At 41.6% G+C, this 25312-nt stretch overlaps 1 protein-coding gene across 7 annotated transcripts in view; it reads right to left on the bottom strand.

Moving 5' to 3' along the window:
• FBXW11 (F-box and WD repeat domain containing 11) overlaps nucleotides 1-25312 on the bottom strand; it is a 105549-nt gene that overhangs the window by 58661 nt on the left and 21576 nt on the right. For 4 of the 7 annotated variants that reach the window (XM_036313272.1, XM_036313273.1, XM_036313274.1 and 1 more), the window contains one exon: nucleotides 5206-5307. The exons of the other annotated variants lie outside the window; for them this stretch is intronic. In XM_036313272.1, the coding sequence (XP_036169165.1) occupies nucleotides 5206-5307 (102 nt within the window). The remainder of the gene's footprint in view (nucleotides 1-5205; nucleotides 5308-25312) is intronic. 7 annotated transcript variants of the gene reach the window in all.

Genomic DNA, 25312 nt, shown 5'->3' with positions numbered 1-25312 from the left:
TAAAAATATATATTTTTTAAAAAATTACAAAGCCATATGATAAAATACTACTACATAGCTATAAAACAGTAGGGTTTTATGTGCTGATATGAAAAAATGATCAACTTATATTATTAATTGAAAAAGTTATTAATTAAAAGTAATAAATATATAGTATGGTTCTGTTTGTAATTTTTAAAGCTTTTTTTTCTGAAATAATGGGAAACCAGTAAGGGATACTTTGGCAAGTGAGACCTGAGATCGAAGGAAACTTTACATGTCTTTTATAACCTTCAGTACAACTGTATTATTTTTAAATCTTTGAACCTTGTTTAAAAATTTTTGAATCCTGACATAAAACAGTGATTTGTCAAACTCCTTTTTTATTTAAGCTTTCTAAGATTTGCTTTAAAACTCGAAGTTGGAGAAGGAAAAGTTGAGCTAAAAACAGTTTAATTTAAAAATTTGTTCAAAGTTGACTTGAATGTTTCTTTGTTTTTGTGTGTGTGAAAATTTCCATAGGAGTTAAGATTTTACGTAAAAAATTCTAAGAGCTCTGCTATATAAAACAGATAAATGCAGAGTTATTCTGGGCGAGGTGCAGTCACAACACCACGGTTATAATCATTATCATCACCATAACAACATAGAGAACCTGCACGATTTGATGGATTCTTCCCTGCCCAACAGGCAGAGAGAAGACAGACCAAATGTCTTTCTGGGTGGTGATGAGTGGGGAGATTACCAATGGATTTTTTTTGATTTTTTTTTAGTAACCAAAGGAGAACACCTGACAGCAGGGGCCACATCATGTGCACGGTCTTAATTTTCTTTTCCTTACCCTGCCCTGGATCTGAGACTCTAAGACTGGAATTCTCACTTCTTGAGTAGGGAACCAGGAAAAGAAATAGATTTTTGTCCCCGGAAGAGTAGGCAATCAGCAAGGGAGGCTGCTGTTACCTTCCTCTACTTCACAGAACTCTGAAGTTGATAAAACTACCTCCATTTGGGGGATAAGGAAACTGAGGGTCAGGAAGGCAAATAACTTGCCTAGTGTCAGAGCTACAGAGCAGCAGGCACCAGAGTAGAATTCGAGTTAGTATGCGCCAGAGGCAGGGTTCTGTCCACCAAGCCGTCTCCCTTCTCTAAAATGTATCCTCTCCGGTTGGTAGCTAAGTTCCCACTGCGGTGTCCTCAAACCACTGTGCTCACTGTACACATCCAAAGTCAAGAGAAACAGCAAAGCAGCTGCCAAGAAGGTATATTACTGTCCAGCCTATCTCCACTGGAGCTAGGCAGGAGGCACTAAACGTGATTCTCGTGATCCGCGCTGTCATTCCGCGTAATCTGTCCTCCCCCTGCAGAAAGCTATCAACAGCCGCTCCAGTAAGAGCTTGCCCGTGGCATTCCCAAGAAAAGCTGTCAGCCCACTAACGTGGAACCTCTACATTCGAGTCCACTAGCTTTAGGCTTTTAACACTAAAAATAAAGAGAGGAATTTGTTTCAACCTAAAAATGGCAGTTGCCAAGTTGATGTCACTATAGCATGGGGACTAAAACATTAGCTTTGCAGTTACCAGACTTTGGTTTATTGCTCAGTTCTGCCACTTAAAATAAATGTGCAGCCTTAGACAATTCAATTCAACTTCATAGACAAAATAGGCATGACAGACAACTTCTCCACAAAGGATTAAATAAGATAACCCTGTGCCTGTAGCTCGGCACAGCCATAAGGAGTGGAAAATAAATGGCCGACACTGTACTAGTATTAACACTGGTGTCACTCTTGTGCGACAGAAGTCCTGGAGCCTTAGAAAATACCCTACACGCTCTGAACTCTTGAGTGTCTGATGTGAACAACCAGCTGGTTGAGTCTGGCTGCCTGAACCAACTGACAGGGCAATGCGGTTCAGCCTGGGCCAACACATCTAGATATTCCAGTTCAGCTGTCCTAAAAAATGCTGAGGATTCGGTCCTAGTTTAAACTGGTTCTCATTTTTTTAAAACCACATACAGGTCTGGCTAACTTCCGAGTTTTATTACGCATACACACTGGACACTGTGGTTCGGTCTGGACTTTTGCTCGCAGGTCTACTTACTACAATAGGCTTCTTGAGAGCAGGTAGCAAGTCTGTGCTGTTCATCTCTCTCTGCCCAGCACCAGGCAGGCCCTGCACATGCCAAATGTCAGTAGACAGCCACGGAACTCACTGCAGAAACGCCACTGAGGAATCTCACTAGCTTTCAGGTTCAGAGAGCTCATTTTGGCAAAGGGAATGCAATTTCCCCTCCTACACACATCTGGCAGGTATTTCATTTTTTATTCTGAAATAATGACTAAACAAGTTATACACCAGATATCAATAGTCAAGTTTCACGAACAAAATGAAGATTGAAAACTCTAGAAATAGTAACATTCCAGTGTAAAATTTTGGAATCAGACAAATCTGTGCCAGCCCCAGCACTTCACAGCTATGCAAATAGTAACGTGGTCCAATCACACACATCACTCTGAGACTCGCCTTCCACACTGACAAATGGGGATAAGGCCTACCTCACAGTTATCACAAAGCTCATGTACGTGAAGCACCCAGCTGGTGGTAAGTGGTTTTTTAAAACGGGTGTATTGAGGTAAATGATTTTTATTTTTTATGCCTTTTCTATTCGCATCTACAGCAGACACTAGAGGGACTGCATTAGGCCTAACAATATCTACATCTTTACTCCTGCTTTTCAGAAAATTCTTTCATTCAGTCATGTAAATGGGCTAACTGACTAAAGTTAAACTGTCAATAGGTCCAGTGTGATGATTTTAAGGCGGACCCTCTCATGCAACTCAGGAGCAAAGCAAAGTCAACCAGGCTCTCCCGGTGGCCTGTTACTGCTCACCTGGACTTGCTGTGCAATGTCAAGCAAGTCATCTTTCTGATAAACATATAGCACATAAGCAACAGGCATTCTTTGAAAGCTCAAATCCAAATTCCGTCACTACTTTTTTAAAAAAATATATTTTATTGAGAGGAAGGGAGAGGGATAGTGAGTTAGAAAACATCGATGAGAAAGAAACATCGATCAGCTGCCTCCTGCACATTCCCCACTGGGGATGTGCCCGCAACCAAGGTACATGCCCTTGATCGGAATCGAACCTGGGACCCGGGAGTCCGCAGGCCGACACTCTATCCACTGAGCCAAACCGGTTAGGGCTCCGTCATTACTTTTTAACACAGGTTGGAGACTGGAAATGGAGAGGAAGTACTGGTATTAAAATGATACGTAAAACCAATGAGAAAGAGAAAGGCAGTCTCCCAGGTTCATTAATACACATTTACTTTTCATTCACAAATGGAACAAAGCAGAGTCATGATGTTCTCATTTCAATCAGATGAGTACATATTTCATTTTATACACTAAAGAAAATAAAAACCTAACAAAATCCCCTCTACACCTGGAAAGACAATATTTGCTCCATTCACATTTTAGTGAGTATCTATCATTCCATATTTCACCTTATTTCAAAGTCCAATCAAGGTAAAGTTTCCATTTTTTCTCTTAAATGATTTTCACTGGGAGAGATGAGTCAAAGACAAACTTTTAACACATTTCAGTTTCCATTTCAACAAGGTAGGAACCCATACTTCCTCCCACTCACCCCACCTTGTGAATTCCCAACCCTGTTCAAAACATACTGAGTGATGCCTTTCCGTTCATTGGTCAGTTACTTTTAACTGAGTGCAAAAAAAGTTTCTGCACTTCCAAACCTCACAACTACAATTCTCCCCCTTCGTAAATTTCTACCCCTACTAAAAAGCAATTGTAACATTCAAGTAATAAGCATTTTTCAGGGAAAAAAAAATAGAGACAAAGATGTACACTATTACTCTAATGCAAATATCCATTATTTAGCACCAAGGAAGAGCACATGCACTGTCGCATGCAGAGAAGCTGCTTTCCCACAGATAAATATTCATTACCACGCAGCCTCATTGAAACACCCAGTCCCTGGACCCTACGAGTTATAGCCCGCCTTTTTATATAGACTCTAAGACAACTGGATCTTATATTGAATCCACTCTCTAGTTAATGTGTTAGTGAAATTGCAGTACCATTTTCTACAAAAATCAATTTGAATCAATAACCACACAAATGCTAATCAGAACGTTTGCCAACAAGTAAATAAAATGCACAATCCCAATATGAAGGAAGTGTTCTTCCTTCCTGGCTCCCCAGTTCCATTTAAAGACCGAACATGAATAGAAAGATAACCTTGAGAACAGTCAAGTCACCCCTGCCATTAATCATAGCCTTCTAGCTCACTTGCGGATTTTACTATTTCCCTGAAACAGGGCAGTCTCACCAGGATGCCAGGAATTTAATAATGCGTTTTAAAGATATATCAAACTGTCTGGAATATGCCGTGATGAAAACGGAATACTGCCATTGAAACCATACTTAATTAAACACATGCTTTCTCTAACCAGAGCTTCCCCAGGGAAGCCACAATGTCTTCTGCCTGGCACTCTGAGAATCGGTCCCAATAGAGAGCTCAGTCAGGCTGCACTCCTGCAAACAGTTTTTTTTTCCTGAGCAACCCCTCCCCGCTCCCCCCAAAAAGTTTGACTTTTATCTGTGGAATTCTCTGCCGGCCTCGGCCTGGAACACTGGGTGGACCAGAGGACAGGTGTCAGATCTGGCCTTGGGAAGTGGCCCACACTGACAGTTGTTGGCAGCATAAAGCTGTGATCTTTGTGAACTTCAATTTGAGGCTTTCTACCATTGGTGATTCTCTCCCGCACTCCTTTTTTGAAGGAGGGAGAGAAAGCAAGCCAAAAGGATGCTTTTCAAAATAGAAAAACCACCATTTTAATTATAAAACCCTCCCGATTGAACAAAGAGCTGTTAAAAGTAGCCAAATGGAAAATGTCAGGGTTTTTTGGGCACATGCACAACTGTTAAACATGAGAATCACAACTTCAAGGGACGGGGTAAGAATTAAAAGCAGGAGCAGAAAAAGAGGAGCAGAACAGGGCCCAGCCCAAGACCCATTTGCTCAGAAGGGCCCCTCTTGGTCCTAACTCCTCCATGCGGGGCACCCAGGCTGGAGGAAAGCAGAGGGTTACACAGAACATTTAGCAGACTTAACATTGGCTTAAACACACTACTGCAAGTTTCAACAAATGTTCATGGCATACGTAAAAACACATTTACAACAAGAAAGAAGAGAGGCACCTGGAGACATCTGACACTGGGCATGCTCTGCAGGCAACTCAGTGCGCACATGCTCTCTACCAGGTTGGCGCAGCCTAGCCACAAAGACCTTGGCACAGAACACTGCAGGATGACAAAAAGGAAGGAAGAGAAGAAGCAGTTAGAGGCCGCAACAAATCACTCCTTCACACAGGCAACTTGAATGTTAGTTGGGCAGGGGGTGCACCCGTGGCAGTTTGGAGGTCTGGGATGGTGGTGACAGGCAACTTACTGAAACCTTGGGAGAGGGCCCACTTTCTGTCCTATTAAAAGCTTGCTGCTGCCAACCACTAATCCTCTAGATACGGTTGAATCAAGAGGGAGAGAGAATGATTAAATGAAAACCCATTAAAGGGAGCTGTGAACGTTTGAATGCAAAACGAGATTAGTGGTGAGATTATGACTACAACTTCATAAAAGTAAGCTTATGTCATATAATTATAATTGCCATCAATACGTCACCTACTATGTGCCAGGCACTTTCGCTGTGTTCTCTAATTCCCACACCACAGTGTACGGAAACAGGCTCAGAGAGGTTAGTTAAGTCATTTGCAAGGGCACACAGCAGAGGGGAGAGCCAGAATTTCAAACCTTGGTTTGTCTGTTATTAAAACCCACATTCATTCCACAAGACTGGTGCCTCTTTTGTAAAAACTTTGATCACCTGAATTTTTATCATGTGGTTAGTTTTGCACTTCCCTAAGTAAAATCACAGGAAACCTAGAGACATTAAGCAAAAGGAACAAGAAAGATGAGTGAGAGATTGCTAGAGACAGGCAATTAAAAAGAGCTGATTAAAAACATATCTGATTTTTAGTCTCATACACACTTTGCCTTCCTAAAGAAAAAACTTGGGAATATCATGATTTTCATCTTGGACTTTGTTTACAAAGCTCATTGGACATGAGCAAGAATTAAAAGCTTATTCATTTACCTATTCCATTCTCTTTGAAAAGCTTGCTGGGTTTTCAGGGAATTAAGAAAAAAGGTAAAATATAAAAATAAACATGCATTATGGTTAGTATTTTAAAACCATTAGATTACTTATGGTATTCATAAGTGCTTTTTCAGATCTAACATCAATTCATTTACTATGGCAAAATCAATAATCATGCAAAAAAAATTTGAAGGTGGGTATTTGGGTTTAGCTAAAATACTCCAGAAGTCTTAGACCCGACCTCAAACTGTTTACCCTAGCTATAATGAGGAGCGTCAAGCATCCTCATGGATATAAACAAGTCCAGGTTTCTACTTGTTATTCCAGCATAATTTTCACACATTTTGCTCTGGTTTGGTAGAAAAATTCTATGGTTACCCCAAAAGTAACATAAACAAAGTCTGTTATACACCTGGTTCCTATCCGGCATCGGCCACTTATTAGTGACATCTCACCCGTAGTGTAACTAGAATATTGAGATTATTTTGAAAAGGCAGTTGAAAAAATACAAAACTGAGGAATCAAATGGAATTTTTTTAAAAATTAAGCAGCTTTTTTTGGTAACAATGAAAATGCCATACATTTCCAATGTGTGCCTTTATTCCAAAGCTTACCATAGCAAATATATTAGAAGTGTATCGCTGATACTCCAGGCAGACATATTCTGTCACCCCAACACTTCCATAGAGTGCCACAAAAGATTCTGCATAAATGCTTGTATAATGAAAACAGCTGCCCTTTATCAAGCTCTGTAATATGCTAGACAGCTGACGTAGTAAATGCTCACAAAGCCTTGTAAGACAGGTATTATGCACTTTACAGAAGAGGAAACTGAGGGTCAGAAGAGCCTGATTTGTTGAAGTAGCAACGCGTCCAAGTCAAGAGACAAGCGCTAACTGATGGCAGAATTAGGACTGCAAATCAATCCTGTCTGACTCTAAGCGAACTTGCTTTCTTCCCACTACAACCAACTGTATTCAGAGATATGTAGCAAATGCTTATTAAAAGAATACTTACATCAGCACAATCAGAAGTAAATGGGCAGAGAAAAGGCCCCGAACAACACATAGCTATACACAGACTATACAGATTACTAAATTTAAATAAACTCCCAACATCCTCATAGTTCAATTTAAAATGGGGGGGATCTTTGCAGTTATACAAATCATAGAACAGAGGTGGGCAACCCCTGGCACATGTGCCAAATATGGCAGGCCAGTAACTTTTGCTGGCATGCGAAACCCTCTCTTATAATCTTCCATTTACAATTTTTTTCTTAATATCGACTTTTTTATTTTTCAGATAAATTCAGTGTAGGTGCATCTTAGATAAATAAATAATTTTCCATAACAAGTTATCTTAAAGACCATAGACATGGATTGACGAGAGGGGGAAGAGCACTTTCTATGCCTCTGCCTTAACTCTCCCTGCCTTCCTAGATCCGACCAGTGTTTTGGTTTCACCCACATACGCTTGTGAATCTTTGTTCTCAGTGATGAATTTTGTTAAGTCTCGTAATAGGAGTAGCCTAGCGGATGAAAGTAGTAGCTCGTGCAGATCTCTGAAGGTCACGAAATATAAACCTGATGTAAAATCTCTGTCATCAGTGATGCAGCAGCAAAAGTCCCACTGATCATATCACACGGAGTCATAAAGTTTTCTGTCGGACTCTCAGTGTACATGTATACACTAAAAAATAAATGTATTTTTCATCATCATATACTGTGTTTTTGTTGCTCGAATGAATTTTATTATTTCTTCAAGGTTCTTCACAGACGTACACCTTAAGAGATACCAAGTAGGCGTAACATGTTCTCAAAAAATTAAGGTTGGCACGCAGAAGAATTTTGAGTCAGAGATTTTGCTGGTTTTGGCACGCACTCACAAAAAGGTTGCCCACCACTGTCATAGAAGCATTTGGATCTCAGAATAGAATTTAAGGATTATATGTGCATTCAGGAACTAATTCCAAGTTAACACCAAAGTCGCCTACAAATCAATGTTCATTTATTCAGTAAAAACAGTCAGGTTCCCTCTGCAAGGTTTGCTATAGCTGCCTTGACCCTTGTGGGGTAGCTCAGTTGGTTAGAGCATCATCCAGATATACCAAGGTTATGGGTTTGATCCCCAGTCGGGGCACATACAAGAATCAACCAGTGAATGCATGGACAGGTGGAACAACAAAATTGATGTTTCTCTCCCCCCACCCCTTTCTTTCTCTCTCTCTCTCTCTCTCAAATTAATAAATATAAATTTTAAAAAATGTTTGCCTCAAAGGTTAAAAACCATGAAGGTATAAAATACTGTACCCTGATTAGATTCTGCTAATAACTTGGGATCCAAAACTTAAAAAAAAAAAAGTCGATAAATTTTCACATTCAACAAATCAAAGAATCATAAACTATGAAAACAGGAAGACTATTTAGTCCAAACTTCCACCTCTGATATTAGAAGTGAAGACACTAAAGTGCAAAGAAAAATAATACTCTTCCCAAGGTTTTCTAACCATCTAATGATCTAATCAATGCGCACAAAACTATGGAAAGCAATTAATAGAAAGAAAATTTTGAGACTTAAGAAAGTTCTAAGAATTTAATTTCAAAACATTAACTGTTATAACCAAGGCATTGACGGCTACTTCACTGAGGTAGACACTGTGGCCTGTGGGCACCTGGGCTGCAGTCTCCCTCCAGCAGGGCTATGTGGGTGCTGCTGAACACCAAGTTCTCGTCTCCTCAAGTCCAGACACTGGGTCTGACTCTCTCTCTCTCTCTCTCTCTCTCTCTCTCTCTCTCTCTCTCTCTCTCTCCAATCCTACCTATCTTTGCTTGCTTCCTCTCCTCTCTCTTCCCTTTAGTGTTAAATAAAAATTTCTTCCAAAAAAAATATACTGTTTATTACAAGGGTTTTTTAAAGCTTGGTATTGAACTTCAGGAAAAAAGTTTAAAGGACACTTTGAGGGTCTAATTTCCAAGAATGTACCTTTCTATTGTCCACGGAAATGCTGTGGGGTGGAGAGGTGCCAGTATGTATGAAGGGCATTAGAGCTGCCCTACCTTCACGCTCCGTGACCTTGCAGCCAAGTGACCAACCACAGTGCCGCAAACAGTCTTCTCAACAGAAAACGCCGCTCACCCATCTGTTAGTAAGGAAGGCCACACTGCTCGTCTGAACAAGAGTTCTCTTAGGTCTAATAACCCAACAGAATGTTGATTTAATTTGAAAATAAAGGATAAAAATAAAAGTTCCCCATTTATCAACCTAAGCGCATTAAAATGCAACTAGGGCCACAGCAGTAATTGATTCTTGAAGCTTCTAATTTTAAATTTAGAGACCTAATTGGAAACCCATGTTGACTATTGCAGACTATTATCTGTCATTCTTTAACTGAATAATGTAAAGAATTCTTCATAATGGCTATATTCACAATGTATACTATTGTCTCTTTCTTTCAAAGCTAATTTTTATAGTAGTCTTTATTTAAACTTCCAGAACACTATCTCATTGTTAAATAAGTCTAGGAAGAACTTACCCTGATACCTTGGGTGTGTCCCAATTTTAACAAATACTTATTGACCTACTTATTAAGCTAACAACAACACAAACTAAGCCTCTTTCAAGACTTCAGCCTCAAGCGCAAGAGAAACCCAGGGAGATCACAATGGACATACTTAAGGGAGGCCTTTCATGGGTAGAGCCCCTAAGAAATGTTTGTTATAATTTCACATTTAGCCCTAGCTGGTTCGGCTCAGTGGATAGAGCGTCGGCCTGTGGACTGAAGGGTCCCGGGTTTGATTCCGATCAAGGGCACATGCCTGGGTTGCAGACTTGATTCCCAATAGGGGGAGTGCAGGAGGTGGCCAATCAATGATTCTCTCTCATCATTGATGTTTCTATCTCTCTATCCCTCTCCCTTCCTCTCTGAAATCAATAAAAAATACATATATAAATAATAATAGTAATAATAATTTCACATTTAGCTACTTGTAATGACCAGTATTCTGTCTTGGGATTGTTCATAGAGAACAGGAAACCATTCACATGGGGTCCTAATATTAGCAAACATCCAATTACACAGACTATATTTATAGGTTCTATAGTCAAGGACTATCACATTAGTTAAGGAAACTAGTAGTTTATTAATTTTGTCATATTTACTATATAACTAAAAAAAAATCAGGGCCACAATGCTGAGAAACACTGTAAGTCAGTATGGACGAGAAGAAGAATAACTTTTGGCATTTTTCGAAAGCAAAAGGTTACTAAAGAGGCAGGAGAGGAATGTCCTAGGTTCTCTTCATATTGCCATAGGAACCACAAATCAAAAGGAAAATGTGGTTGCAGGCACCCTGTCTTCTGATTGGCTGGCTTGAAGAAGAACTCAAAAAAGCTAATGCTGGTCTGTTTCTAGATGGATTGTTTTGAATATTCTGCCCTGATTGCTCCTCAAAGAGGCAATTCTTTTAAAAGCTAACCAAAGAGGTATTTTATGTTAATTGTCTCTCTAATATCACTCTTGATTTAGAAATGTCTTATTGTAGGTTTTCTACAAACCCACAGAATCAGTACCAGCCTCTTCTAACTCTTCTCATCGAGCCTGAGATAACCAAGTTGAATGGTTTAATACTATTCCATTCAACAAAACATTTATCTGGACTTAACATCTATCTGTAGACAGAAAAGCAAATAAGACATTCTCTCCATTCTCTCTCCTGCCCAGCTCAGGAGGGAATCTTGAGAATGTGCAGTGTAAATACACACACACACTGAGAGAGAGAGAGAGAGAGAGAGAGAGAGAGAGAGAGAGAGAGAGAGAGAGAGAGAGAGAGAGAGAGAGAGAGATGCTTGCATGCAAATAGACTTAGCCCACCCAAAGGATAGGATGTCTGAACTATGAGTAGGAGGCAGCCAGGGGAAGAAGAGAGAAAGACATTCCAGGCGAAATAAATAGCATAAGCAAGGCCAAAGAGCTAAGAAATGGCATCCTGTTCAAGGATGTGCAAAGAATTTAGCATTACTAAGGTATTTAAATGTGAGAGGAGGAAAAGTTTAGAGAGAGACAGACAGAGAAAGAAGCCAAGTCACACCCTAACTGGTTTGGCTCAGTGGATAGGGCGTCAGCCTGCGGACTCAAGGGTCCCAGGTTCGATTCCGGTCAAGGGCATGTACCTTGGTTGAGGGCACATCCCCAGTAGGGGGCGTACAGGAGGCAGCTGATCGATGTTTCTCTCTCATCGATGTTTCTAACTCTCTATCCCTCTCCCTTCCTCTCTGTAAAAAATCAGTAAAATATATTTTTAAAAAATAAAATAAAATTGCGAGTTTCTATTTTTAAAAAAAAAAGAAGCCAAATCACAGAGGTCTCTCCTGTACCAACCATTCTATCGAACTTGGGCTTCATCCTGAAGGGCAACAGCTCTTACAATGTATGCTATTGCTCACCGGTAAACAGCCAATCCTTCCCTGGTGTGCGGTCAATATTTTATCAACATGCACAAGACTTTCATTCCTGAACTCAGCATACACACCACTCCAACAATAGCTGTCAGAGGGAGAGAAGGCCATGCAACACTCCGGCAAGGTGGAGGTGAGGTTCTCTGACTAAGAGGTAGGGAGTAAAGCTGACTATCAAGCCAAATCGTGCCAATTCAAGCCAGCACCAAAGACCTATGTTTCCCAGGACATGTGGGCAAACCTGCCACGTGCAAGAACAGAGAGAAAAGAAGTCTGCTCAACAGCAATCCAATGACGACGAGAGGAAGTAAGCAGTACAATAACCATGTGTGTTTTTATAGATGTCGTGAAATAAAGTGTTTTGAATCTTTTAATTCCTTCAAGTGAGACATCAAAAGCTTTTCAGTTCAAACCACTGCGAGAGGCAATGAGGAGACAACTATGAAACTGTGTGAAGCAGAGGAATGGCCCTTGGCAGCTGGAATGAAGCCTGTTAAAGAGGTCAGTCTCCTAGAGAAACTACAAAACAGTCCCTTGTTTTTGTCTTACAATCAATTTCTCTTAGCGGGGCTTCAGAGAGCAGACCTGCGTGTGAAGTATGGCAGCAATCACCTCAGGTAGAGACTATAGTTTAACTTTAGTTTGGTTTCTGTACTTACTTGTTTGCTAAAATAATAGAAAAATTATCTTGATTTTCTGAATTATATAAATCACCCCATTCGATTGAATATCCTATTGATTGTACTGTGAATATCCCATTGGTTGTGGTCATACTGGTCTTAGGAAGCACGTTTTCCTTTACCTGGGAAGGACAGCACAGTTATCCCAAGGTCAGAGGGCTCCAGTTAACGTGTCTCTGTTGACTCAGTGTTCCGGAGACCCAAAAACTGTAATTTAGATAACATGCTTAAGTCTGACCAGGTTCCTCATTCCAGACCGAGGGCTCTAGATGATGTGTTTCTGTCAATTCAGTGATCCGGAGACCCAAAACTATAATTTAGATAACATGCTGCTTCTGAAAGGGCGAGGGCTATGCCCTCCATCTTGCCCCGTACCCTCCATGTTGGGGCAGCCGCCATGTGCTCAGGAGAGTACCTTCTTCCGGGCAGCCCAGGCCCCTGCTGGCCACGCCCGGGATTTCTTTAAACTAACCAATGACAATCAAGGGACGTGCGCGCCATAGAGATGACCACATCCTGTGTAACAAGACCCGACTTGCGCCTGGCCAATCGGCAGGGCCCACAGTCAGCTCCCCTCCCCTCACTCCACCCCCTATTAAAACCCTGTTTTTCCCACGGGGGTCTCACTCTGCTTCCTGTCACTGCGTCGGCCAGGAGGGGGAGTCGAGCTAGCTCAAATAAAGGACCCTCTGCTTTGGCATCGGACTGGCTGGCTCCCTGGTGTGGTCTTTTTGGGGATCTTGAAATCTGGGCATAACACTTTTGCTTCTGTAAACTGCTTTTTTTGTAAACAAGGTTCCTCATTCCAAACCTTGGGATGTAATCAATACCTTTGTGATCTTTGCCTCTATAAATCTGGTTTTGCAGCCATCTTATAACTATGAGATTTGAGAAATGGCCCCTCATAGTCCCAGATTGCAATAAATGTGACTCCTTAATTCGACTTCCTGAGGCCTCCTTCTGTGATTTGTGGGGTACGTCACAGCACGTGCCAGCGCTTACCTTTGGAAGTACATGTCTAGAGCCCATTTTTACACTCGGCCTAGGTTCTGTTTTCCAATAACACTTCCAACCAAAAACACCATGATCGTGAAATGGGGGCTACTGAATACAGAGGGGGTGAAATGAAAGGTCCATTTTCTGGCAACCATTGGGCTTACACCAGCTGCACTGGGAATCTATCCAGGAATGGGGATTTGGTGCTGAAGAATCACACAGTAGGTGGGCTCAAGGAGATTATATAAAGGCAGCTCTCTAATCCTAGGTGTGAAAGCGACAGAACAACTGTTTTCTTTCTACTGGAGGCTGTCCTCAGCTCAACGCAAATAAAGCATTCAAGTTAATCCAAATCAGGGATTTGTCCTACTGTGTCGGAATTCTCAGACTTGCTTTTCAAGAAGTAGCAAGTGGTACTGAAAATAGGGCCACAAAACTCTAAAAAGATTCAGAATGTAGGCTTCTGCTGTTTAAATGCTTGATGGCAACCTATAAGAAAGCAAACTCTCACCAAAATCACTATTTTGTTTTTTAAAACTAAAAGATAATACAGTAATCAGGTTGTAAAATAAAAGTCAATTCACAATTTAAAGGCATTTTTTCAAAGCCCTTTAAAGAACTGAACAGTGGCCCCCGCCTTAATTTATAAATGACTTTCTTTTCCTTATAACGGTATTTTATTGTAACAGTATTTGACAGTAACCATGTGACATAAACTGAGAAAGGAACTATGCTATAATTCTTAGCAGCTGTACTATAGGACTAAGTTATAGATAATGTGGGAAGCCGCCTATCGTCTCCTCTAGCAGGGAAGTGTGGACAAGGAGCCCGGAACGCTGGTGACCCTTGAGCCCTGGCAAAGGTCAGGGCTATGCACCCACTGTTTAGTCCAGACAATGGTGGCTGAAGCAACTTCCCCATCTATTATCATGTAAATCCTTACTGATAAGAGAGTCTGCCTGTTATTGGAACTTGCCTGCCTAAGAGCTATGGGTGGACCCCAAACTGAATAAAATGATGGTGAGGCCTGAGCCCAAGCGGAGTCCATCCTCTTGGAATGGGCTCTCACCTGGCCCCCCAATTTCCAAATTATCTCTTGTCTCGTCTCTTTCATTTGTGTGCAGCCCCTCTTCCAGATCCTGAACCCTGAACCTCGGGGGACGTGGGGGGACACATACATATTTACACATCTGGCGCCCACCCAGGGACGCCACATACACATCTACACACATAATACAACACGGGGTATTTTCAGGCTAGAATGTATGTTAAAGGAAGAAAGGGCATGGGGAGAAGCAGGCAGTGGAAGGAGGAGGGGGAAAGGGTAAGAATGAGGAAAACTGAAGTTTACTATCTGTCAAGTTTTAGAGATTCAAACACAGCCAAACAGAAATTCTGAACTCAAAGCCAGAGCCCAAACTTTCATTAAACCCTACAATTAAAAAACAAAACTTCTGATTCCAATGATCTTATCTGGGATGATTATCTAAGATAAAATTCCAGAACCCAAAAGTTAACAAAATTAAAATGGATCTTTGGAGTTAAGTTATCTTTGGTAAAGGATGAAGGGTAATTTTTCTTTTTAAATTTTTATTCATCCATATTATATGATTTTTCTCAAATGAACATCGGTTACTATGGTTAATATTTTAATACTACCTTGTGTGATTTTAAGTGATGCTTTATTGTTTAGTTATGTAACTAATTATATAAACACCTGTAGTTTAAAGGTGTTAAAACGCTGGATGCTAGAAAATTATTTTACCTAGTAACTCTCAGAAACAGCAGTGAAGATCAAAATAATAATAGCTTGTTCCTGAGTAATTCCAAAGAGGTAAAAAAAAAAAAAAAGAAAGAAAAGAAAAATCCTTGTCCATTTCAGCATCACCACCCACGAATCAAAAATGTCACCAGGTTTCTCCGAACTCCAGAGAAGCGGGAGAGAGGGAGGACTTAGAGGTATGGGCGAGAAGCAGAATCTCTATTCTAAGCAACACCACAGAGAACAGAATGTAACAAATAATCTGCTTCTGGCATAGACACAAGGATCCTCAGTTGTACTAGGACCAACCTCAGGGTCAGTTGCCAAGAAGGAACAGATTCCCCCAGCAAACCCCGGGTTAGATCAGTCTGAACCCAATTCCAATGGGATTTATCCAAGATCCACAAATCCTGAGACTGGAGAGAATTAAACAACAGTTCAATTAAGTACATCTGAGCCTTTGTCAGTTAACATCTGTGGCCCAATTAGGAATGCTGTTCAGGACCGGGGAGACCACTTAACTGTAAGTTTAACCTCATTTTCGATGAAAATGGTAAACGTAAATGAAAATTTTCAAAAAAGGGTAAACTGGAACGGGGTGCAAATCGGTATTTTCAGAGTGCCTACTAGGTGCCAGACACTGGACAGCTATCGTGACCTCAGGAACGCTCAAACCATGTCTGGCCAGACAGGTGCCTTAATTTCACAGAGGAAGAAACTGAGGACCAATGAACTTGCAGAGGTCAAAAGTGGCAGATTTGCAATTCTGACTCCAAACCCCTGCATTCTTCCCTGAACTACACTGCCTGTCACTTCCTTCGCTTGACATTAAACTCCCCAAAGCAGTAATTTCCTCTGTTTATTTTCAAATTTCATGTACTAGTCACTCATCTATACTGCAGATTGAAGTGTAACTGGTACAACCTCTTGCGAGCATCCTCTCAAAACATATTCAAGCCTTGAAAAACAGGCATTTCATTTGCCTCAGCAATTTCATGTGTAGAAAAGTATATTAAGGAAAAAAAATAGATAGATACAAAAATATAGCTTAAACATTTATCACTGTCATAATAGAAAGGAAAAACTGCCCAACAATAGGGGCTGGTTAAGTAAATCCCAGATTATCCAGAAGACAGAATATTATGTGTCCACCAAATAAAAATCATGGTTGTAGGATCCGTACATTTACTGACCCAGAAGAAGTTTGCAATATATAGAAAGTTACAATGCACTGGAATAGTTCAAGAAACACTAAATGAAATAAAAGCTACAAACCAGGACTTATACTATAACCCCATTTTATTTACTAAAAAACACATACGAAATATCTAGAATTAAATACAGGTGATTTTTTTATTGATTCTTCTGTGTACCATATTTTTTCAGATGCAGCCAGTACACAACTGGCAATATAGTACTCAAGTTTCTCAATCCTCTCTTCTCCAGGCCACCTCCACAGTAGCTGGCATTTCCACACTGTTACTCGGGGGTCTGGTCATAGCACCTTGCCCCTGGATTCTAGGCTGTTCTTCAATGTTGTTCAAAATCTGGTTGCACTCTGAAGTGACAAAGACACTGCCCAAATTCATTTCAATGCCTGCGGCTTCTAGATAGCTAACTGATGGTACCTAGCCAGAGAGCTCTTAAGCAATGGTTCTGCCTCATAAGGCTACAACTTCTAAATATCTGACAATCCATATACCATATTGCATTACACCTGAGAGAACTTCCAGGAGGCAACTAAAAACTCACCTTGTTTTTCAGGCATGATCTGAGAACGAAGAGACACCTGCTCTCATTATCCATCCAGGACTCCTGGCCCCTCTGAGGTAGTCGGACTTCCCTTTCCTTACCATTCCAGCACAGGTGCTGACTGCAAACCTTCCTAGTCCTCTTACTCAGTCTCACCAGCCAAAAAACTGTAGGCAGAATTTCTGCAAGTGTCTGTACAAGATCATCCTATATACTAAAAAGGTGATATGCAAATTGACCATAACAGCAGAACGACCAGTCACTATGATATGCACTGACCACCAGGGGGCAGATGCTTAACGTGGGAGCCGCCCCCTGGTGGTCACTGCACTTCCACAGGGAGAGCGCTGCTCAGCCAGAAGCTGGCTCATAGCTGGCCAGCGCAGCAGCAGTGGCAGGAGCCTCTCCCACCTCCGTGGCAGAGCTAAGGATGTCCGACTAATGGCTTAGGCCCAATTCCCCCACAGGGAGTGGGCCTAAGCCAGTGGTCAGCAAACTCATTAGTCAACAGAGCCAAATATCAACATACAACGATTGAAATTTCTGAGAGCCAAATTTTTTAAACTTAAACTATATAGGTAGATACATTGTTATTAACTTAATTAGGGTACTCCTAAGGCTTAGGAAGAGCCACACTCAAGGGGCCAAAGAGCTGCATGTGGCCTGCGAGCCACACTTTGCCAACCACGGGCCTAAGCCACTAGTTGGACATCCCCCAAGAGCTCCCAGGCTGCCAGATGGATGTCTGACTGCCAGAGGGCCTAAGCCAGCAAGTGGGCATCCCCCCAAGGGCTCCTGGGCTACCAGAGGGATCCCGGACTGCAAGAGGGCACAGGCGGGCTGAGGGACCCCCCCCCAAGTGGGCCTCTAGTTGCCCTGTAATATATTGAGCCAAATCCTTACCCTATTTTCAGGTAAGAGAGAGCACAGTGTACCGTGTTTTAAAAAGAGCATTAGAACATAGTGAAAAGTTTTTTTTTCTCCAACATAGTGAAAACATTCTCATTTTTTCTAGGAAGAGATATCACTTTCAGGAAGATGACTTCTGGAATATTATTATACTAGAGGCCCAGTGCACAAAATTTGTGCACTCGGGGGGGGGGGGGGTTTCTCAGCCCAGCTTGTGCCCTCTCACAGTCCGGGAGCCCTTGGGGGATGTCCAGCTGACAGACTAAGCTGGCAGTGGGACATCCTTAACACTGCTTCTAGCTGAGTGTTGCTCCCCCTGTGGGAGGGCACTGACCACCAGGGGGCAGCTCCTGTGTTGAGAAGTCTGCCCCCTGATGGTCAGTGTGCATCATAGCGACCAGTTGTTCCACCGTTTGGTTGACTTGCATATTAGCCTTTTGTTAGACAGGATCTACTCTTAATTAGGTTTGACTCCATTAGAGTCAGAGCACATAATCCTATTTTAACTTCATCATTTTAAATGCTTTTTCATTCAAAAGTTTACTGAACATGTCAGTACACTAAATGCTTCAATAGATAACACAAGAATTCTCAAAACCAAATTTTCTGGTATTAAAAATTATTTCAGGAAATAAAGCTATATTATTTTCTGGTTCACTAAAGGGAGAAAGATGAATAAGTTCCCGAAAAGTATAAAATATTTTTCAAAATGCAGTGTCACTGTTTTCAAGAGTGTTAAAATGTAAACTCAACTAATGGTATTTTAAAAACCACTTCCAGACTTGCAAAACTTCCATCTCATAATGATCTCTAATAAGCACCCGTAGAATGAAAGTTGGTCTGGGTAAAAAAAATCTTTTTTTTTTACACTAACATTTAAACAAGCCCTCCACTATTTTCTAAACATCGCTCGTTTCTCCAATACATATTCATTTTCAGAGACTTAACCAAACCTATCCCAGAGAAACACATATTCTAAGTTGGTAGAACCTCAATGTTTAAAATTTCACACACACATACATGCACACGCACGGTGGTGGGGAGAGGGGCGGGCTAGAAAACAGTGGTAACCAAAATTTTGCTTCATTAACTAGGAATAGCATGAAAAAGTTAGTTGTCAATGCTAAGATATAAAGGGGCACATTTTATCATCCCTCAATTACACTTATAGTAAACTTTACACTTGTTCTACTTTCTCTTGTAGCCCATTGTTCCTGTATCCTAAGCTGACCTTGTTTTCAAATAAGAACCAAGTTGTGGCTCACAATCCGTTGGGCTCTGAGAACAGATGAATGCGCCTGTCTTCCCGCCAGGGGCTCGGGCTGCCTGAGTAGGCCCCGCTGCTAGCTGCACAGCGAGGACGGCTTTGATTCCCTTCACACTGTCTGTCTCCTGCGGGCAACTGGTAAGTGGAGTTTTCTCACCGCTTGAAGCCAGAGATTTCATTAAATTCTGGAGCTGGAAGGGACCCTGCCAGGCATTTGGTCCATCTTCATAAAATGTCTTTCTAGACCAGGTCCTCTACCTCTCTCACATGGTGTTGGTGGGATGTATCCCCTTGAAAGCACCTAATCTCAACAGCAGACAATTACTGCTAAATACATGCTGCAACCAAGTCAACTACACATAAGGTTCAGACTACAACCCTCTGGAACTTCCACACAAAGGAAGTAATGATGTCATGCTGTAAAGGCCCAATATTCATTTGGGGGGGGGGGGGGGGATGAAAGAAAGGAGGGAGGGAGGGAAGGAGAAAACAAAAGAAAGATTAGCAATGTCAGCTCCTTCAAAAGGACAGGGAAAGCATTAGTGAGACCTGCACAGGTTAAATCTGGTTTAGGGTTAGAAAGAAAGTATGCTTTTTGATCTGAAAGGAGTTTCTAATGCCAAAGCTTAATTTTCAGGATCAAATCATTTTAAAATTAAGAGAGGATACTGAAAAATAGTACCAAGAGTTTAAAGAGTGAATGTATTCATTTTACAATCACATACAAACTTCCGATACAAGATGGTAATTCTCATTTGCCTGCCCAAATGTATTCCCTCACTTAACTGGGCAACAGTTGGCATACACTGTGCCAGATGCTGAGAACATGCTGTGAACTAAACATGACATGACAGACATGATCTCTGTCCCCACGGAGATTGCCTTCTAATAAGGGAACTAACTGCCTGTTCAGTGAGGAATTATGCCAGACGTGTATCAATTACAATGATGTTAACAGCTGTAAAGAAAACGAACTGCGTGCTGTAAGAATATGACAAAGGAATCTAGCCTGTAGCGGGACTCAGGGACCCCAGACACAACCTCTGAGGAATTCATGCTTGAGCGAACCTCTGAAGGACATGCAGAGGTTAACAGGCAAGAGAGGAGGAAAGGGTGAAGCCATCCTGATAACAAATAAAGATAATGCTTGTTAGGTCAGTATCTGGTGCCCTGGAGGAAGGGGTGGGGGTGGGGTGGGAGGATCACTGAGAATGAAGAACAAAAAACTAGGTGAAAAAAGCAAAACCAGACAAGCCTCAGGGAGAAAACAGAGGTGTCAAGGTTGGGGTTTCTGACTGGTGCAACTAAAATCATCAAAGGCATATCAAAATACAAGGCCACCTATGCTGGCGCTGGAAACCCGACAAGGTTACCCTCCTGGACTGGAAATAGGGTTCGCTGCAAGTGAACAAAAAAAGCCTACCTAAGAAGTGGCAGGAATTCCCAGCGGAGCCTCACCTCCGAGCTCAAGCAACAAAGGCCAGTAGGAGTGAGTGTCCTTGAAGCAGCCAGCCAGGCCAACCGGGCCTGAAGTGCTTCCTCAGGGCCTCGGAGCCAGGGCCCGGCCAGCGCAGGGCTGAAGCTGGTCGGGGTGTGTGCTGAGCACAGCAGATCCTTGTGCAGCTGCCGCTAACAGAAATGGCCACCTCCATCACTAAAGGGCGGCCCTGGCCCAGCCACAACCCACTCAGAAGCTCCTCACCCTGGGGACTTCCTCGCTCCCCAAAGGCACCTGGATCTAGAATCAGCAGAGTAGGACCAACAGCTGATCTCAACATTCCCCTTTTTCACAAAAGAAATACAAATAACCACAAACATAAGAGAACTATGCCCAATGACACTAGCAATTAAACAAATTTTTAATCTGTTTAGCCAAATTGGGATTTTAAATATTAATACCCTAAATTGGCATTAAAATGAAGAAAACAGCACTTTCATAGAGAAAATATGGTCTGTCATGTCATGTTCATAGAGGTAATAGAAAGTGGGTAAAAGCTTTGGCTATATAAAATACACATGCTCACCCTAGCCAGTTTGGCTCAATGGATAGAGTGTTGGCCTGCAGACTGAAGGGTCCCAGGTTCAATTCCAGTCCATGGCACATGCCAGGGTTGTGGGCTCGATCCACAGTAGGGCGTGCAGGAGGCAGCCGATCAATGATTCTTTCGCATCAATGATGTTTCTATCTCTCTCTTCCTCTCCCTTCCTCTCTAAAATCAATTTTAAAAAACAACAACATAAAACACACACGCTCTTAAAAATGTGTACACCTTGCAACCCAACAAGTCCACCTCTTAGAACTTATCCCAAGGGTGCTTTCAAAGATAAAATTACAAGAAAGAGCAACCCAGCTTTAAGTTGCTATAATTTACAGATAACTTAAATGTCTAATAAAGGAGTTTAACTAGTTAGCCATCTGCACATTCATATATTTAGGCATCCCTTCAAAATATTATAAAGAAATATATAATGATTCAGAAAGATGCCACAAATATTGGTGAGTTTTAAAAGCAGCTTGCAAAACAATTTTAGGTGTAAAAAACATTTTAAATATACATGAAAGAAAAATATGTATATGAAAGAGAAGTACACCAAATATTAAGTCATTAGGAGAACCTTTTATTCTTTTTTCTTACTTACATTATTTTTAATTTTTCTATAGTAAACATGGATTACTTCTGTAAAAAGAAAATATAAATTTCTTATTCAACAATTTTCAACAATGTTTTAACATATGTGTAAATAATAGTAGTAGGCTAACTGGACAACCATATGGGGGGAATGAATCTTGAGCCTAGTACTATTATTTACACATACATTAAAAAACTGTTGAAAACAGGGTATCTTCAACACCTTAGGGTAAGCAATAAATTTTTGATAAGACACAAAAAACAATAACTATAAAATATTGATTAATTAGACTTCATTAGTATGAAGACCATCTGTCTATCAAGACAGTATCAAGACAATGAAAACCAATATGTGTATCTGACAAAGAACGCATTTCCAGATTATTATAAAGAACTCCCACAAATCAGTAAGAAAAAGACAACTCTATTTTTTTTTTTAAAGGAGCAAAAGATTTGGCAGACACTTCTCTAAAGACAATATCTAAATGGCAAATAGGCACATGAAAAAAATGCTCATCATCAGTCATCAGGGAAACTAGAATAAGACACCACCTGACACCTATCTGAATGGCTACGATTGAATGACAGTGCCAAGTGCTGATGAGGATGTATAGCAGCTGGAACGCTGATATACTGTGGAAGGAACTATAGGAATGCACAACCACACTGGGAAAAGATCTGGTAGCTTCTGGAAAAGGAAGCATACATCTACACTATCCCAGCAATTCCCCTCCTAGGTATGAGCCAGGCTAATCAATGAGCCAGGACAAGCAGAATGGGGAACTGAGACAGACAGTTATATGGCCAAGCAGTTTACAGTCATCTTACTTAGTAAACCGCAAAATCCTATCTTCCCTCCACCAAGGACCTTAAGAGAAACGGTTACACTCCTCCCCAGCCAGATGGAAAACAGCTCAAATCCCCCTACTCAGGGCGAAAGAGCAGGAATCCAACTCATGCCATTTGCCAACTACCCCCAAGGACAGATGAAGTTAAGGGAATAAATCTCACTTTGGCCTATCGGCATAAAACTGATGAATATTCTATTGCAATCCTCCCCTAAAGGCCTAGCTTTTAAAACCCCTCATAAACTAAGGTCTTCCTGTCCGCCCCTCCTCCAAGAGCACGCCTGAGCCTTTCCCTTCCCCCACAGGCACGCATCTCCTCAGCTCTAAGGGACCCATGAGGCTTGCAACCAGGGAGCAATGGAAGTGGCAGCTTATCCCAGGCTAACCCCCGACCCTGTCCCCAGGACCCCTTTTTCTCTGACTTAGTGAGCCAAAGCAGCCCAGCCTAGGCTCACTGTCGACCTAGTCTCTCTCCCTGGTTTCTTCTATCCTAGGCTCTTCCTTGTTTCACTGTCCCACCTTCAATAAACTTCTCTAAAAATCACCTGGACTCGTGCTGTGAACCCTTTCCTGCATGAAGTCAAGAACCCACACACTACCAGCCGGCCCTAGGCAGCCCTGTTCAGGGCCAGGTCCCCTTTCCGGTAACAGGTACACCCAAGAGTCTAAACAAAAACTGAACACAGCCCTGGCTGGTGTGGCTCAGTCTGTTGGGCATCGTCCTGTGCACCGAAAGGTTGGGAGTTCTATTCCTGGTCAGGGCACATGGCAGGTAGTGGCTCAATCCCTGGTAGGGGACATGCAGAAGGCAGGCAATTGATGGCTCGTTCTCACATCGATGTTTCTCTCCCTTTCCCTCTCCCTCTCCCTCCCTCTACCTTCCTCTGTCTCTATTAAAAAAAAAAATCAGCCCTAACCGGTTTGGCTCAGGGATAGAGCATTGGCCTGTGGACTAAAAGGTCCCAGGTTCGATTCCGGTCAAGGGCATGTACCTGGGTTGCTGGCACATCCCCAGTAGATGTGCAGGAGGCAGCTGATCCATGTTTCTCTCTCATCGTTGTTTCTGGCTCTCTATCCCTCTCCCTTCCTCTCTGTAATAAATCAATAAAATATATTTTTTTTAAAAATCAATGAAAACAATTTAGCACAGATGTTCATGCAAGCTTTATCACTAACAGCTAAACACTGGAAACAACCCAAATAGTCATGAGCAGAAGAATGGATAAACAAAACCGGTGTATACCTGTGTAAAGTGACACTGCTAAGCAATGAAAAGGAACGAACAGATATAACAAGAATGAATTTCAAAAACATTATGCTGGGCAAAATAAGCCAAACATCATAAGAGTACATGAAGTATAAGCATGCTGTGCAATTCCATCTATATGAAATTCTAGAACATGCAAAACAAATCTGTAGTTATAGAAAGCAGGTTGCTGGAGGCCAGGGATGGGGTGGGGACCGTAAAAGAGAGTGCGGGAAGTTTTGGGCAGTAGAAATGGTCTCTCTTGGTTGTGGTAGTGGTGATATGAGTGTATATATAGTTCTCAAAACTCAAACAGAACACTTAACTGAGTGCAGTTTATCGCCTGTAAACAGTACCTCAATGAAGCTGAAAGAACAAAACCACAATAGAGACACTACTACACCCCCATGAGAATGGCTGAAATTAAAAGGACTGGCCAAACAAGTGATGGCAGCACTCCCTACATCAGAGGCAGTGTGAGCAGGCACAAGCACTTGGAAAACTGTTTAGCAGCATCTACTGAAGTTAAACATGCCTATCCTATGACGCAGGCATTCCACTCTGCTCATGTCAGGACACATGGCAGGTTGTGGGCTTGATCCCTGGTGGGGGACATGCAGAAGGCAGCCAATTGATGGCTCTTCTCACATCGATGCTGCTCTCCCCTCTCCCTAACAGCAGCCAAAAATTGGAAGTGTTATTCCTAACCACAGCCAAAAGTTGGAAACAACCCAACTAACTCATCAACAGTAACATAAACAAACCATGGACTATATATACAATGGGATAATACATAGGGGGAAACTACTGTTAACAAAATAAATGAATTTCATAGATATCACAATGAACTGGGGGAGGGGTAAACATAGGCGTATGTGCTATATGATTCCAACTAACCTATAGTGAAAGAGGCCAGAATAGATCTCTGGGAGAGTTTATTGACTGAGTGAGGCAAACAAACAGACATGAGGAAACCCTTAAGAGGCTCTGGAAATGTTCTGTATCTTGATTTGGGCAGTAGCTACACAGTGTGGTATACACATATATGTTCTATACTATATGTAAGTTACACACACACTCAAATGCCCTTTAACCAATCTCTGTTCATCCCTCGAAACTGAAAGCTGATTATACAGTATCCAGGTGCGGCTTCTGTCAGTGAGTCACTCACTCCCGGTCTAGTCATATACATGTTCTTCATGACTCTCAGACTGTCTGAGCTGGTGACAATACAAAATACCTGGAGTAATGGCACTGACAATGGGACCGGATAAAGACATGCCCCAACCGGACAGGGAAGATTTCCAAAATACTTATTAACAGTACATATAGTCTTAATGTGGGTATAATTTTAAGTGTATAGGACAGTCCCTTGTCAACTCACTATCCTTTTAATTAATTTCATGCAGAGATTGTAGGAAAAATTAAATACAAAAGCCAGTTCTTTGAAACTAAGTATATAGTGTTGCTAATATTTTTGCTTGAAAACTTAATCCATAATTACAGTCGTGTGCTGCTGAATGAGGGGGACACATTCTGAGAAATGCATCATTAGGTGATTTCATCATTGTGTGAACATCACAGAATGTATTACAAAAACCTAGATGG

The sequence above is a fragment of the Myotis myotis genome, unplaced genomic scaffold, assembly GCF_014108235.1.
Source record: "Myotis myotis isolate mMyoMyo1 unplaced genomic scaffold, mMyoMyo1.p scaffold_m19_p_6, whole genome shotgun sequence".
Taxonomy (NCBI): domain Eukaryota; kingdom Metazoa; phylum Chordata; class Mammalia; order Chiroptera; family Vespertilionidae; genus Myotis; species Myotis myotis.
This window is presented reverse-complemented; position numbering and strand designations above follow the sequence as displayed.